The 16,814-nt window shown below is 52.8% G+C and overlaps 1 protein-coding gene across 1 annotated transcript; it reads right to left on the bottom strand.

Annotated features, from left to right (window-relative positions):
* Positions 1-2,701: 2,701 nt before the first annotated feature.
* SUV39H1 (SUV39H1 histone lysine methyltransferase) lies at positions 2,702-15,778 on the bottom strand. The gene is made up of 6 exons (XM_070783904.1): positions 15,575-15,778; positions 13,370-13,515; positions 11,354-12,016; positions 5,314-5,460; positions 5,098-5,227; positions 2,702-4,367 (listed from the first exon to the last, which is right to left on the bottom strand). The coding sequence occupies exons 1-6, from the start codon at positions 15,591-15,593 to the stop codon at positions 4,234-4,236; spliced, it is 1,239 nt and encodes a 412-aa protein (XP_070640005.1). The 5' UTR covers positions 15,594-15,778; the 3' UTR covers positions 2,702-4,233.
* Between the last annotated feature and the right edge of the window lie 1,036 nt (positions 15,779-16,814).

Raw genomic sequence — 16,814 nt, 5'->3', positions numbered from 1 at the left:
GCTGAGCTGTTTTGGGTGTCACCCCCTGAACTGTTTTCAGCCCATGTCCCAGGGAATGAGTTCTTACTGATGTCGGGGGTTTTGTCTTTGGGTGTGATTTTGAGGGGCAGTTTCTGGATACGTTTCTAGAGTTTGGAGTCTTTCTAATGCCTCAGGCCTCGGAGGTGCTTCACCCTCTGTGTCCCAGAGTGTGAGATTTCTGAGCTCTGTATCCCCTTGCTGTTGAGGTCCCTAACTGTTGGGGTGTGTTTCCGAGAGTGAGGTAACTCCTGTTGGAGGAGCCTCCATCCCAGGGAATGGGATCCCTGACTTACTAGGTTTCCAGGGTTTGAGATCTCTGAGAGGTTTGGGGTTCTTTCAACAGTTTATGGTGTCTCTTGGGTGTTTTGGGGTCCATGTCCTGGTTGTTATGTTTCTGAGTGGTGTAGGGGTCTGTGTCATAGGGCGTGATGTTCATTAATTTTGAGCATTTTGGCATTGTGTATCTGATATGTGAGGTCTCTGGCCTGTTAGCAGGTCTGCTTTCCAGGGCGTGAGGTTAATGAAGTCTGAGAGTTTTTGTCCCAGTGTGAGTTGCTTGTTTGTGGGCACAGGGAGCCAGGATGTGCTGTGTCTGAGCCGTTTTTGTGTTTGTCTCCCAGGATAGAAGTTCTCTGATGCAAGGTCTGCAAGCTGTTGTGGGTCCATGTCCCAGTTCTGAGGTTTCTCTGCCATGTGTGGCCGACTTTGCCCAGAACGTGAGGTTTCTGGGCTGTTTGGTGATCTGTGTCCACGAGGGTCAGATGTCTGAAGTCTTCCTGGATACAAGCACAAAGTGCAAGTTCCCTGAGTGCTTTTGAGGTCTGAGTCCAGGGTGTGCTATTTCTCAATCATTTGGCAATCTGTGTTTTTTGTTGGGGATATTAGCCTAGGGTGTGAGGTTTCTAAGCTGTTTGGGGTCTGTGTCCAGAACATGTGACCTCGGAGTTTTTTGGGGTCTGTATCACAGGACATGAAGCCTAGAAGCTATAGAGGATCCATGTCCAGATTTTCAGGTCTCTGAGCTCTTCTGTGAACTAGAACATGAGGCCTTTGAGCTGTTTGCAGACGTGTCTCAGCGTTGAAGGCTCTGAGCTGTTTGTGGGGAATCTCTGTCCAATTTGTGACATGTCTGAACAGGAATCTGTTGAGTGCGAGGTTGCTGAGCTAGTTTAGTGCCCGTGTCTCAGCAGATGTGGTTTTGGTGTGCCCTACCATCATGTTTGGGATATGAGGTCTCTGAACTGTTTGCCCATCTTTATCCCAGTTTGGAAGTTCTCTGAGAAGGTGCTGGGTCTTTATCCTTGGTTGTGAAGTCTGTGAGTTTTGTGGGGACCTGAAGTCAGACTTTCAGGTCTCTGAGCTCTTTGGGTATGTGGGTTGCAAAGCATGAGGTCTCTTAAATGCTTCAGTATTTCCTAGAATGTCCTGACTCTGAACTGTTTAGAGGTCTGTGTCAGAAGTTGTGGAGTCTCTGAGCTGTGTATAGACGTTTCCCAGGGTCAGAATTCTCTGAACAGGGTCTGTTTCTGGGCCATGGAATCTCCGAGTTCTTTGGAGTCTGTGTCCAAGACATGAGTCTGAGTTGTTTGTGGCACTATATTCTAGGGAATAAGGCCTCTGGAATGTTTAGTGCTGTGTTCCAGGGTGTCTCAGTAACTTGGGGGTCCATGTCTAAAGCATGAGGTTTTAGAACCAGTTAGGGATCTGTGTTCTCTTGGGTGTTTGGGTGGTCCATGTCCAGGGTTTCACAGCTCTGCTGTTTGGGGTGCAGGGGTCTGTCTGGGGCTGTGAGGTCTCTGGGCGGTTTGGGAATAGATGATCAGGGGTGAAGGCTCTGAATAGATTGGGGAACAGTATCGCAGGTTGTGAGGTCTTTGAGATGTTTGTGAATCTCTATCCCCAAAATTGGATGCAGTGTAGGGGGCAGCATTTGCAGCCTCGGGGTTCTTTGGAGTCTGTGTCCTCTAGTTTCAGTGCAGCATGGGTTATATGGGGTTTGTGTCCAGTGCAGAGCTGTAGGGAGATGTGTCCCAAGGTGTGAGGTCCCTGAGGTCCAGGGTCAATGTCCAGGGTGTAATGTCTATGAGCTGTTCAGAGGCCTGTACTTAGATCTCTGAGCTGTTCAGGATCCTGTCGCCTGTGTGCAAGGTCTCTGAAATATTTGGGTACCTATGTCACAGCATGTGTGGTCTCTGAGCAGAACCAAAGGGCATGGGTTCACATTCAGGTTGAAGGATGATGAAGACAAGTATGTATACTTGAAACACCCTTTCTTTCTTATGTTTTATACCCTGGCACATATAGGTGCTCAATAAATATTTGCAGAAAAGCTTCCCTCAGCACATACAGACTTTTCTCTTTGAATGTAGTAAGCAGGCTTTGGGCTCAAAAGTTTGAAAAGCATGGAGGATCCAGCTAGAATTGTGTCATATGTATGGCCAGTGATAATGGTTTGTCCATTTCAACAGCAATGGATTTAGCTTGCTTGTCCAGTGTATGATAACATTTAAGTATAAAGCAAGCTTATCTTAGGTCAGCATGTATGCAGACGGTGGTGCAAGTGGTACACTGCAGGAAATGTTAAATGGCTGAGGTTGGAGGACTGCATTCCTGGGCACCCCTGCTCCCAGCCTCTCATCTCCCCAACCCCCACCTACACAAGGTCTTCAATCCCCACACCTTGGTTTTTTCAGTCAATAACCTGTTTTATTGACGCCCATTCCCAGACTGGGAGGGCCAAGGGGATATACAAGAGGAGAATCAGATTCAGTACAAGCCTGAAGGTCAGTCTGGGGGTGGGGAGCACAGACACACAAAAACAGACACACAGATCTGGCATCTGCTGGCAGGGCACACAGTCTCACGTGGGGACACTGCGCACAGGTAGTCAGGGATGGAAGGCTTCCTAGAGAAGACCTCACAGGGGAAGCAAGGGATGAGGCAGCCATCAGCGCCTTCACCTTTTATACATTTGTGGGCAGGGAACTGAGACCAGAGGACCCAAGGTGAGTGCAAAGGGCTGGAGGGCTAGGAGGCGACAGGGGCTTCCCCTCACCTCGCCACACCCTGGTGGGTAAGCCAGCCCCACCCCATTCTTGGTCTGTGCTTTGCCTTCTGCCACACGGGCCCTTTCCTGGGATCCACCTCCATAGTTTTCAAGGCTTCCCTGAGACGATCCACGTGGACCAGGTGCTCAGCCCAGTGCCTGGCACCTCCTCAGCATCCCATCCATGCACATTTTGTCTAAGTGCTGTCTACAGCCTAGCTAGGTCTTGGGCCCAGCTCTGGGTGCTATCAGCAGTCCTCACGCTGCAGGTTAAGGGCTCCCAGCATCCTTTGAGCTCAAGAGCCCTGGGCACCTTCTAGCTGTTGCAAAGGCAGAGCTGAGTCCCAGCCCACCTTAGTGAAGTGAAGTCGCTTAGTCATGTCCAACTCTTTGTGACCCCATGGACTGTAGCCTACCAGGTTCCTCCGTCCATGGGATTTTTCAGGCAAGAATACTGGAGTGGGTTGCCCACCTTAAGGACAGGCAAAGTCTGGGCTGCCTCTCACTGGCCAACAGGCTGTGGGCATCCACTCTCCTCTAGTGGCATGTGGGTGTCTGCTTCTCAGAGGCACAGCTTTGAAAAGGAGACCCTACAGCTGTCAGGCCAACACCAGCCAGCATGCAAGCATGAGCAGGACCCAGCCACAGCCTGCAGCCCTTGAAGACCCCCCCCCCCCACTTCACTAGCACATTTCTGTGGCAGGGGAGGTGAATGGACTGGGAATCCTGGGCTCTGGGGTCAGCCTGTCCTGGGAATGCTTCCTCACACCCTTGGGGCAGCAGGGAGAGGGCCTGCAGCAGACCCTTCAAGCTCTGGCCAGAAGCAGGTGCAAAAACAAACGTTTCTACTTTGGGTATGGGCTGAGGCTCAGCCCTCAGACCGCCTTGCTAGGCCATGAATCCCAACTGCAGAAAGTCCTGGTGTTGAAAAATCACTTCTGAAGGTGGGCAGGGGTTTGTAAGTGCAACCCATGGATGGGGCTGGGACAGGGAGAGGGGACTCCTGGAGTCCATCTTCCCCATGGCCATGCAGCCCTGAGCAGGGGGCAGGCGGAGGCAGGCAGGAGGCCCTGGCAGTTGTTCTTCAACAGGAGGGCAGCAGTGGGTAGGTGGGGTGGGCAGCTTTTTAGCCTCCCTTGGTCAGTCTGGCCTCAGACTTCACGGGGCTAGAAGAGGTATTTGCGGCAGGATTCAGTCCCACACTTGCATTCAATGCGGACCCGCTTCTTGGGAGAGCCGGGGAGCCCAGCCAGGCCAAAGTTGGAGTCCATGCGTGTGCTCTCCATGTCCACCGGGTCCACTGTGGAGTCACAGCCGGAGGGGGGTACTTGTTAGACAGAAGGCCAAGATGGAGGGGTCCCACTGCCCTTTTTACCACAGGACCCAGGAGTCTGAGGGGCGGGGAGCAGGTCTGAGATCTGAGTCAGGTAGTGGGGCATAGGGTTGGTGGTTTTGGGCAGGGGCCAGGGCTTCCACTAGAGGGGTGTTCAGGTGTTAGGAAGATGGCCAGGAGTGAGGGTTCTCGGAGGAGGCAGGGAACTGTCGGGGTAACCGAGAGGGTTGTGTCAGACAGGGGTCAGGAATGGAGGGTCACCTGGGCATCCAGAGGGGCATCTGAACTCTCCTGCCAAAGATTCCCCTTGAGTGTCTCAGAGGTGGCTAGTTTGTCAAGAAAGGGACTGGCTGGAGGCCACAAGGGTGTCCAGAGGCTTGGAATGAGGAGGTCAAAGGGGGTTAGGATAGTGAAGGTTGGGGGACTGGGGAAATTCAGACAAGATTGCAATCAGGAGGAGTGTCTCAACTCTTGAGCCAAACATCCTCCCCCAGGAGCCTCAGGAGAAGCTGGTATGAGGGTCTCGGGCTTGGGGTCCAGTGGTTAGGAATGAAGGGATCTGCAAAGGGTAGGCATGAATCCAGGAGTCCAGATAGGAGACTGGGAGTGAGGAAGAGCATCTTAAAGCTCCTTGGGGAGGGGTCCTCATGTCCCATGTCATTGTGTGTCCCTGCCCCCAGTCCCCTGCCACCCCCACCTTGCATGTTGTAATCAAAGGTGAGCTCCTCGCCTGCCCGGATGGTTCTGGTGGCAAAGAAAGCAATGCGGGGCAGCCGCTCATCAAGGTTGTCTATGAAGACGTTGTACACCTGGAGGTTGGGGTCACACTGGGCAAAAAACAAAAAACGGCAGGAGGGTGAGGAGGGGCCCCAGCCTGCTCCTCCCAACCCCCTGCCCACCTGCGGGTACCCACACTGTGGTTGACAAAGTGAGAGATGTTGCCGTAATAGGCGGCGTCCACAGTGTACACATCCTCCACGTAGTCCAGGTCGAAGAGGTAGGTGGCACCCTGGCGGTCATAGATCTGGCCCCGCCGCTCTGCCTCCTCTGAGGTAATGATCTGGGGAGAAGGCCACAGGGGAGAGGAGATTGGCCCAGAAGGTTCAGGAAAGCCAGCAGAGCTCCTGACCCCCATCCTGGCCCCCTGAAGAACAAGGGAGCAAGGAGGCACCCCTGTGGCTGGCTCAGTAGTGACACACAAGGGCTGGCAGCCCTTCTCAGGCCTCTGGATGGTATGGTGAGTCTCTCAATGGTAGGTGGAGGCCGGTCACAAGGTCCAGAAGTGAGAGAGAAACCTCCTTAGTGAGAGACCCACATCAAAGGTGAGGAAGAAAAAGACCCAGGGCTGAATAGAGAAGGGTGGGGAGAGTGGGAGTGAGAGGCTGATCCAGGGCAAGAGAGCCTGAGGCACTGAAGGACCAGCACAAGAGAATCAAGCCAGTGCAGGTCGGTGTGTGCACTGTGTTCTCAGTCGTGTCCAACTCTTTGCAACCCCAAGAACTATAGCCCGCCAGACTCCTCTCTCCATGGGATTCTCCAAGCAAGAATACTGGAGTGGGTTGCCATTCCCTTCTCCAGGGGGTCTTCCTGACCCAGGGATCAAACCCACGTCCCTTATGATTCCTGCACTGGCAGGTGAATTCTTTACCACTGTTCCACCTGGGAAGCCTATGCAGGGCAGTGCAGACAGCAAAAAGCACATAGTGAGCACGAGAGGCCTGGGGAAAGGGAGACTGAATGAATGAGAAAGAGACTCAGATACCAGAGGCAGAGTTAGACACACAGAATCTTAATGCAAAGGTCCCAGGTCCAGAGAAAAGGCCAAGACCCCAGAGTCTGATAGCACAAAAAAGAGGTGGAGGCCAAAAACTCAGACAGAGAAGGAAGAGGAAAGTAAGGAGACCAGAGCACAGATGAGACCACCTCACTCAGGCCTAACACTGTGCACTGCCAACAGCTGGTATTTAAGACAGCAGGAGGCGTATCCTCCTCCCCAGCTGGGTCCCCGCCTGTCCTAGTAACCGGACCACTATCCTAGCCCAGCCTGTCCTTGCCTCCCAAGTGCTGGCGATGGACTCCTCACCCCAACCCCCGCCACACACCACCCCTCCTCTCTATCCCTCATGTCACCTCTTCCTGGTCAACCACAGCCTTCTGGTAATCCCCGACCATGCTGCCTCTGGGTGAGGTCCCACCAGTAGCCAAGACTTCCCCTTCCTCAGCCTGGGTGCCCCTAGACCAGGGCCGGCCTCATTCTCCACTCCTGGGTTCTTGCTGCCTATCAGCCACAAGTGCCAGCGCAGTACGCTGCTGACACACAGTAGACACCTGTCATGTGTATTCTGCTCTCTAGCTCAGAGCCCTGACCTCCATCCAGCGGTGGCCCTAAAGGCAGCTCAGATACTCTCTTCTTGCCATATCCCATCTTCTTCCCTCTCCCTCTGTCAGAGACCACTGCCCAACACTACCCTCCTGCCACACTGGACATAAGCCTGAGACCCACCCCAGCCTCCTTTCTTGCTCATTCTCATGCCAGCCTGTGACCAGCCTCTGTTTTCTCTTGCCTCCTCCATCACCACCTCCAGCCTCTGCTCCATGCTGAAGGCTGATTAACAGCCGATGCAGGCTTATCCCCTGGGTCACGCTGCTTACTGCCCCTTACTCCAGCTCCATTCCTTGAGGAACCTGGCTTCCCCATCGCAATTTCTGTTTGTTCGCTCATTCATTCAGTGGATTTCCATGGGGCCTACCCTGTGCCTGGCCCCAGTACTCAGGAGTCACAGCTGAGTGGGGGAGACACAGGACCAGGCTGGTACTGGCCCTTGGGGGTCACTGCTGGGAGAACACAGGGACCAGGCCGGTCTGACCTTCATGGATCACAGTCGTTAGTGCTTAGAGCTTGAGGGGCAGTGGAAGAGAGATACCATCTAAAGGGAACTGCAGATCACAAAAGGGCTTTGACCAGATTGAAGAGTGGGGACTCTCTCCTGTGGGACAAAACAGGAGTCACAGAAGTATTCTGAGTAGGAGTACATCAAGGTCAGCTTCCCTCCACCTCCCAGAGAACACGCTCTTCCTTCTGATGTCAGCTCCCACAGATGTCACTTATCTGTGCAGCCTTCCTGAAGCTCCCGCTCCCCACCCACTGCTGCCTCTAGAAGCCTGGGATCAAAGGGCAGCCTCTCCTGGGCTCATGAGCAGACCAGGTGGTGCCTGGGCTGGTTTTTCCCTTTGGGTCCCTCCCCAGTTTCTATTTTCCTGTCCGTTCTTCCCCTACCTGCTCCCTCAGGCTCCCCATGAGTGAGTCACACTGTAGACCCTGCAGGGCACAAAGGGTTCCTTCTGGCTTCTTTTCAGCCCCACTCTGTAAGGGTTGGTCCACCCCAAAAAAAACCTGGGAGCAAAACAGTCCATGTCCCTGCTCCCTACCAGGGTGACTAGGGAATACAGATGGGCTAGAAGCTGGCAGCTGGGAAAGGGTTTTGATGGGAATGGGAACCAGAAGACTCAGAAGCCAGTTGCTGCTCTGCCCCCTCCTGGATATGGGATCCTGAATGTTCTCTCCCTGTGCCTGTTTTCTCAGCCAAATGAAACAAACAAACAAACCCAAACCACAACACTCCACCAGGTCTGGCAGGACACCAGTTTTAGACATTTGGGCCCACTTTACTAGCATGGTGACTCTGAGCACGTTACCTCTCTGTGCCTCAGTTTTCTCATCTGTAGAATGGAGATGACAATAATCCCAACTTGACAGGGGCTGTTGTAAGAATCCAACAAGTTCAGATATGTGAAAGGGGTTTCTGTTTGTTTTCGTGTTAGGAGTGGCTGAGTACTGTAGCTTGTCAAAATCTAACAGGCTCCCATCTTTTGTGTGCCCTTTCCCAAGAAAAAAAAAAACTTCTGCTAATTAAATGATGATATGCCATCATTTAATTAAACTAATTAAAGTGAGGTTCACTTTCATTTCAGAGTTGAAAAAAACATGAAGAAAGTGCATGTTTCAGAATGGATAACCTAGGCTATGTTCTCTGGTGGGTTAGGGTGGTGATGTTCTGATGAACGTGGAAGCACAATGGTGTAGGGACTGACAGAGCAGAGGTGGAGAGTGAACTGGGTTCCAGAGTGGAGGGGGTCAGGGGTATGCCCCCGATTATGTAACACCCAGTAGGCCAGCACCACATAATCTAGTAAGATTTCTGCAAAATGATGAATATGCACACCAAGTGGGGTAAACAGACTGCAAATAGGCATATATCTGGTCTAGTTGGCTTTTGTAGCCAGGTAGGCTACAGAAATTTTTGGTTTCTGGGCATTTTGGATGTTCTGAATTTTGGACTCTAATGGCTAACGTTGTCTGAAGACTTACTGTGTACTGAACACCAAATGCTTCACACATCATAACTCACTTTAGTTCTTGGAACAAGTCTATGAGGTGGGTGCTATTATCATTCCTGTTACACAGATTAGGAGACTAAGACACAAACAGGTTAAGTGACTGCTGATGAGTGGTGGAGCTGGGATTCAGCCTCAGGCACCCAGACTCCATCCTCCTGAGCCCTCTGCCATGCTGCCTTGTCAGAGTGGGATGCAGGGGGGTGGTTTTGGACCTGGCAGTGTTTGGGGGCCTGTGCTGCCATCAGGAGGCCCCATAGGTCTAAGGATGTCAGAGGTGGGCCTGGAAGTCACTGAATGTGGCAGGAGGGAAGCCAAGAAATACCTTGAAGAGAATGTGGGAAGAGTGAGGATAGGGAATGAGAGGGTCCCCAGTAACTGCCATGTTTATAGCATGGAGGAGTAAGGACGGTAAGGAAGAATGGTGTGAAAGGAGTCGGGCTCGTGGGACCTTGGGGTTGCCAATGAGCTGAAGACTCTTCCTCCTCCTCACCTGTCAGCATCTTCCTGTGCTGCTGACAACTCCTCCAGAGACAGCCAGTGCGGTGAAGCTAGGTACACCCCTGCTCTGGACTTCCTCAGGACCGCTGACTCCTGTGGGTGTGAATGCCACCTCCCCTGCATGGCTACGACCCCTCTGGGCTGTGACATCTCTTCCACACTGTTGCTCTCCCTCTAAGACCTAAATATCTCCATTGGAGTGTCAGGGCTCTGAGGGTGTGGACACTCCCTCCAGGCTGTCAGAGCCTCTTTGGTACACCTGAGCTTCTTGACTGTCACTATGCCGCTGGGGTAAGGACACTTCACTTTCCTGTCAGGGCAGCGTGAGCGTGGACACTTCTTAACTCGGACTGCCAGGGTCCTCTGGAGAGCTTGCCCTCTTCCTTGGGTCGTGCTGGGACATAGCCACCTCTTCCTACAGACTATCAGGAACCCTCTGAGCTGTGGCCGCCTCCTCCTTCCTCTAGACTGTCAAGTCCTCCGACACATGGACATTTACTCCACCCGACCCCCAGGATTGTCTGGGGTGTGGCTATCTCTTCGTTCAGACTGTCAGGGTCCTCTGAAGTGTGGACTGCTCAGTCTCTAGACAGTTTCTGTTCCCCCCACCCCCTGGGGCTATGACCCTCTCTATAGTTCTCCAGGGCTTTCCAGGTGGTGCTAGTGGTTTAAAAAAAAAAAACAAAAAAAAAAAAACCACCTGCCAATGCAGGAGATGTTAAGAGACATGGCTTTGATCCCTGGGTCAGGAAGATTCCCTGGAGGAGGGCATGGAAACCCACTCAAGTATTCTTGCCTGGAGAATCCCGTGGACAGAGGAGCCTGGCAGGCTACAGTCCGTAGGGTCGCAAAGAGTCAGACATAACTGAAGCAATTAAGCACGCACACATAAATTCCTCAGAACAGGAGCCTCTCCTCTTCATCACTGTTATCACTATAGCCAATGCTGTCACCTCCCAGCTGTATCACACCCCAAGAGACCCACAGAAATACAGAGGTGTTTGGGGCTGTCCCTGTGACAAGGTACACTCTTGGATTTAAATGGTTACGGTCCAGGGATGTTAAATGTTCCCCAACGCATGAGATAGTCCTATGTAACAACTGTCTCACCCCAAATGCCCACCGTGACCCACTTCGGAACTTGCTGTTGCAGACACCTGCTAGTTATTCACCCAACCCCCTTTTGTTTTCCACTTGGGCATATGGCTGAATCATGCTTTGCAGCTGCCTTTGAACTGAAGTAAGGCCCATGACTTGGTTCCAGCCAATAGGTGTGGGCAGACATGATATGCACCATATCCTGGCCCGGCCCATTAGATACCTCCCCTTCTGCCCCGCTCAGCCCACCCACCAGGCAACACTGAGGATCAGAGGCAGCTCAAAGCCACGGTAAAGGCACAAGAGGGAAAGAACCTAGGCAGCCATGCCATTTGGGTGGAAGGATACCACCCACATGCCCATGTAGACAGTTACAGGAGCAAATGGATTTAGAACATGTGAAGCCCCTAAGATGTTGTCTGGCATGCAGACAGCCTGCCTAACACAGCATCAGCTTTGCCCCAGTGTCCTGCAGTGGCTAGAGGAGGAGGTAGCCAACCCCGCCCCTGCTTCCCGCCCAAGGCAGACTGTGTTCTTTTTGTGCAGATTAGTAAAAAAAAAAAAAAAAAAAAAAGTGCTCCTGGGCAGACACTGCCTGGTGATAAGCTGGACCCTCAAGAAATGAGAAGAGGAAGTGCCTTTTCAGATGATGCAATCCTGTGCAGACCACGTGGCCTGTTAAAAGGAATGCTGCCTGGATTTCAGTTCCCACTTACCTCTTTGCTAGGTACCCTTATGAAGTAAACCCGGCTTGAAGGTATTTCAACATGCCTTTAACTACCAGCGTGGAATATGTGCCCCTGCCAGGATGTCCCTCTCACACTCAGGTTACCCCCTCAACACCTTTCCCCCACGGAAAGCAGGGGAGCTTTGGGCATACAGCGGGGAGAGGCAGGCGCTCAGGGTGGGAACACACAGTGGGGAGAGCCATACACACCCACCAAGCCCTGTCTCCCTACCTCGCCCACGTACTCCATGACGAAACTGTTCTTGCGGATCTTCTCCAGCGTGCGGACACCCCAGCCGCGTCCATCATCCGTGCGGAAGATGCAGAGGTCGTAGCGGATGCCCTTCTGTACCACGCGGTTGGGGCAGTCATAGCCACAGCGGCAGCGGGAGTTGCACTCATAGATGGGCAGCCCGGCTCGCAGGCGCACCTGGCCCTGGTCATTGTAGGCAAACTTGTGCAGTGACGCCCCAGGGCAGCAGCCTCCGGCCGGTGCCCACAGACAGTCCTGGCACTCGCAGCCCACAGCCACCTGGTTGAGGGTGATGCCCTCACCAACACGGTACTCGTTGATGTACACGAAGGCCCGTGGGGGGCCATCCAGGTCCACTTCGTTCTCCACGGTGATGCGTCCCAGGTGGCTGCGCTTGGCATTGAGCTCCTGCTCCCAGCGCCGGAGTGCCCGCCTCTGCTTGGCCTTCTGCACCAGGTAGTTGGCCAGGCTTGGGTCCAGGTGCCGGGGTGGCTTTGACCGGTGGTGCCGCCGGAGCAGCTCCCTTTCCAAGTCCTTGTGGAACTGCTTGAGAATGCGCACACACTTGAGATTCTGCCGTGGTTCCCAAGTGCTCTCGGAGTCTGGGTACCCACGCCATTTTACCAGGTAATACTCCTGTTCCTGGGGGGGGTGGGGAAGGGGTGGGGGCACTGTAAGTGACAGACAAGACCCTTGGGCCAGCTCTCGTGGCACTTCCATCCCAACGGCTGTGGGCAACACCCAAACCGCTCCTTTCCTAGAATGACTCTTTGCAGTGATTAAAAAACATGGGCTTTCAGAGTGAGGCTCACTAGGTTCAAATCCCTCTCTCCCCCTTACTATCTGTCTAAATCCAACTTTTAATTTTATCTCCCAAACCTATTCCCTCCTGCTAGCTGTTCAGCCTCACCTCTCAGAGTCATCTTTGACTCCTTTTTCTCACACTCCCCACATCCACCCTCAGGAAATCCTTCAAGCTACATCCAGAACCCTACACTTCAAATCTCTGTCACCACCCTCATTGCTCGCCTGGAGTGCAGCAGCAGCCTCCTCACTTGTCCCTCTGCTTCCACCCTCACCCCTAGGTCTGTTCTCCACACAGCAGCCAGAAGGATCTTTTCTTGCCGAGAGGCACTATAGGATAGAGTTTAACTACACAGATTCTACAACTAAACACGTTGGGTACACATCCTGAATCTGCCGCTCCCTAGTAGTGCAAATTTAGGCAGTTATTTAACTTCACTGGGCCTCAGTTTCCTCATCCTGTAAATAAGAAAAAAAGAGCAGATGTTTTTCTAGCATTCATTATGTAGAAGGTACTGTTCTAAGCAATTTATTTGTATTATTAGCTAATTTAACCCTTACAACTCTATATAAGGTAGATACTGCTAATTATCCCCATTTTATAGATGAGGAAAATGAAGTACAGAGAATTGGGTTAAGTTTTCCAGGGTTACACAGCCTGGATGTGAACTGAAGCATTCTGGCTCCAGGCTGTTCTCCAGTTAAAACAGTTGCCATTTTACAATGTTGCTGGTGGGATTAAATTAGTTTCTAAAAGAAAGTGCCTGGCACACAAAGTGCTCAAAACCATTCAGTTCAGTTCAGTTCAGTCGCTCAGTCGTGTTGGACTCTTTGCGACCCCATGGACTGCAGCATGCCAGGGTTCCCTGTCCATCATCATCAAAACCATTAGCTATCATTATCTCCACTCCTGGGCTCAGCATCCCAATTTTTGCAATTGGTTTGTATTCAGAGGGAGGTGGGAGGAGAGATTTATTTAGGGATTCATTCTGGCTCCTGCCCCTCTCAGAAAGCCACTTCGTTTTCCCATCTGTAAAATGGAGATGATAAGAGGGCCTACTAATCCTACATTTTTAAGATCAGAGGAGAAAACTGCTTTTGGAAACAGATGTGTGTAATGGGGGAGGAGGGGGGCAGGAAGCCAGCTTCCTTGAGTCACCTCTGCCCTGGCCACAGTCACCCCAGACTCACGCGGATCTTTTTGTAATCGCACAGGTACTCGACTTCAAAGTCATAGAGGTTCCTCTTGGAGATGCCAAGGGCAGGGCAGGAGAGCTTGGCCAGGCGGCACAGGTCCTGTAGCTGATTCCAAGAAGATTTGCAACACACACTGCAGCCTAGAACAAAGAGGGCCAGAAAGAACTATTGCTGGGCATCCTGATGAGGCCAGGGGTCAAAGAGGACCCCAAATCATCCCTGGGACTTCCAAAGGACTACCTCAGAGTCAGTGAAATTTAATCCACAGGCCTTCCCAATGCTAAGACCCTTCTACAACAAAGATGTGCCACTCCCATCTACCCCAGTGCCCACTGTCCAAGGCTTACCCTGGAGCAGCAGACTTCCAAGTGGTTTCTGATGCACGGATGGTCGTAAAGGAAATCTATTCCCCACCCGGACTCCGGAGCTTTAAGCTCCATCTATACCATTCTTTAAACTGCCTGCAAACCTCCTAGGAGTTCAGGACCTAATTGTCCTTCTCCCCACTTTGCAAAAGAAAGAGCACAATCACCATCTCAGTAGGGTGCACTGTCCCAAGGTGGGTGGGTAGGGATGGGATTAAAGCCTCCAGGGCACCAGACAAAGGCATTAACTGGAAAGACTGGTCCATAATCTCATCTGTAACTCCTGGTGCCAGATGTTTTAGAATCCAAATTCCTTTTGGGGTATTTTACAAGTGAAGTTCTAGGTATATCCCCTACATTCCCTAATACAGCCCTAGTGTGGTCAAGGGCATCAACCCATAATGAAACACATTAACAGTTCTGCAGAAAAAGTGTGAATTTTCACACTGAATAAGAGAAAGATGCAAGATAGTGGCAGTGATAGCCTAATTTTGCCACTGAATGACACCAAATTTAAGGTTTCAGGGCTTTTTGGATTTTGGAATTAAGAATAAGAGACTGTGAAGTGATATTAGATTACAGGAAGCTTCCCCAAATGATTCATGTGGGTGCCTTAAATCCGTAAGATATATTTTTTCAGGCTGCATTTTGATTTTCTATCTCATTCATATTTCTCTGAGGGGTAAAGCTCGCCCAAAGGAGTGTGCTCTGAATTCAAGGACAGAACAAATAGGTTGGGGGGGGGTACCAAAATTTTTCAGGACAGATTTTTTAATTTAAAAGGCTTCTTTTGGTTCAAGGCATATTCTTAATTGCTGTGCTTTAGAAGCCATTTTATCAAATCATTTCACAAAACCCTTGTTCCAAATGTAATCAGTCAGTCCTCATCCTGTTTCATCTTTTAAAAATGTTTAATATTTTCTACCTTCCATTACAAAAACCGAAACTCATGGTTAAATACTCTAGATGTCAACCTACAAATGTACAAGAGCTCTGCAAAATTATTACGTGTGCATTTCCACCCCTCCTCTTAAGACAGGCCTAGTGGAGACTCGGCCTGTGCCCACGCCTTCCTTTCCCTATGATGCCTCTTCCCTTGCAAAGTTGCATTTGAAGCCCCAACTAATGTGATCCCAACTCACATATGTTGCTGTCTCTGCACTGACCACAGGTGGACTCTCCTACCCTCAGAGCTCCCCCTCACACCTGTGGAACCCATCCTCCCCGCAGCTTCCCTCATCCAGAGGGGCCCACCTTCCCCAACACACTGAGTCACCCGTCTTTGCCTGCGCGTGAGGGAGCCCAGCTCTCCCATTAGGGAAGTCCTCTTCCCCTCTTCCTGGGAGAGTTCTCTCTGCCTCAAATCCTTCCCCCGTCACGCTGCGAGCAGATACCCTCCCCCTGAAGAATCCCCTGTCCCCCAACTCTGAAAAGGAGGTCCGTCCCCTTCCCTCCCCTCCCCTTCCGGCGTCTCGCGTGGACACCAAGAGGGTAACGGTCACCGGCGGCCAATTTTCCCGCGCGCGGGCGCGGCCTCCCCCAACAAGCCCCCGCGCGTGCGCGCACCGTCAGGCCGCAATCTGCGGCGCGCGCCCCCCTCTCGCGTCCCCACTTAGCCCCGCGCCCGCCGTGTTCCAAGGCACGCGCCCCCTCCCCTCAGCCCCGCCCAGCCCCGCGCGCCAGGCCCGCGCGCCTCGAGCCCCAGCCTTTTGGCGCCGACCTTCCGGCTCCCGGCCCGGTGGCCTCGGACGCCGGGGGCCCCGAGTCCGCGACGCCACCCCTCCAGCCCACCCAGCCTGCCAGCGGGCCCGCGTCGCTGCCGCCACTGCTTCACCTTTTAAATTTTCCGCCATCTTTCCCCACGGCTAACGACATTCGGGCCTAACCGGCCTCGCGAGAAGAGAGCTCGCGCGGGCGTGGCCGAGAACGCGCAGCCTATTGGCCGCGCCGCGCAGCGAGCAGCGCCTGCGCGGACCAACCGGCGAGCCGTGACGGGACCCCTCCCAGCCACTCGGCTCGGTCCCGAAGGCGGGTGCTCGCCAGTGCTTTGCGAGAATGCGTCTGAGGGGCGGCAGCGGCAGCAAGGGCGGCTGAGGTTGCCGGAGGCCGTGCCCGTACGCCGGTCGCCCTGCCCGTACGCCGGTCTGTCTGTCACGCTGTCAGCCAATCACGTTGTCAGCTAGCCTCAAGAGGGGATTCTCCGTCCTGTCAGACCCCCAATTACCGCCGTCAGTCAGTCCGTCACCATATTTTAACCCCAAGCAGTCCGTGACTCCCCAGGTGGACTGCCGCCGCATACAGCTGCTCGGGCAGTCGCCCGACTGAAATCCATTACCACTACCACTGTCTCATCCGACCCCCGCCCGCCATTCATGCTGTCAGTCTGTCAGTAGCAGCATCCATTCTTGATTTCGGGCCAGCTGCGAGGCCCCCGAGGCAGACAAATGGCGTTGACAACAGCTATGCTGCTGTCAGCCAGCCTGCCATTCCCTTCATCACACCATCAGTCTGTCCAGTAGCCAGGCTCTCCATCTACCCTGGCCCTGGGAGCAGCTCCGAATCCCCTGGGGGAAATCATCTGACCATCGCCCAGGAAGCCAGCTTGGGCCCTCTGGCTGGCTGTGATTATGTCAGGACAGGCTGTCATTGTCAACATCGAATGTAGCCCTGTCGTGTGGGCTACACTCTCCACTGTCAGCTGGTCACTCCATAATTCTCTCAGGTTCCTCCTCATTCATGCCATGATCAGGCAGTTTATTACACCAGAGAACGTACTCACAGCAGCTAAAGCCTTCAGGCCACCTGTCAGTGGCCAGCAATCTGTCATTTCTCAGGCAAGGCATACCCTTCATTGGTAGGTCAGTCAGCATTCTCTGACCCCCAGGGCCCTTTAGGGTGGATGTGATTCTGTCTGTGGACAGCCGTGGTTTCAGGCACCTACACTGATTTTTCAGTTGGCCAGCTGGCCTGTGACTCAGTCTGCCTCTCCTATCAGTCAACCAGGTAGCCATTCTCAACATCTGACTGAGCACACGGTCTGTCAAGCGTGCTGTGATTTGTTCACAGTAGACAGT

This window comes from Bos indicus, chromosome X (assembly GCF_029378745.1).
Source record: "Bos indicus isolate NIAB-ARS_2022 breed Sahiwal x Tharparkar chromosome X, NIAB-ARS_B.indTharparkar_mat_pri_1.0, whole genome shotgun sequence".
In the NCBI taxonomy this organism is placed as follows: domain Eukaryota; kingdom Metazoa; phylum Chordata; class Mammalia; order Artiodactyla; family Bovidae; genus Bos; species Bos indicus.
This window is presented reverse-complemented; position numbering and strand designations above follow the sequence as displayed.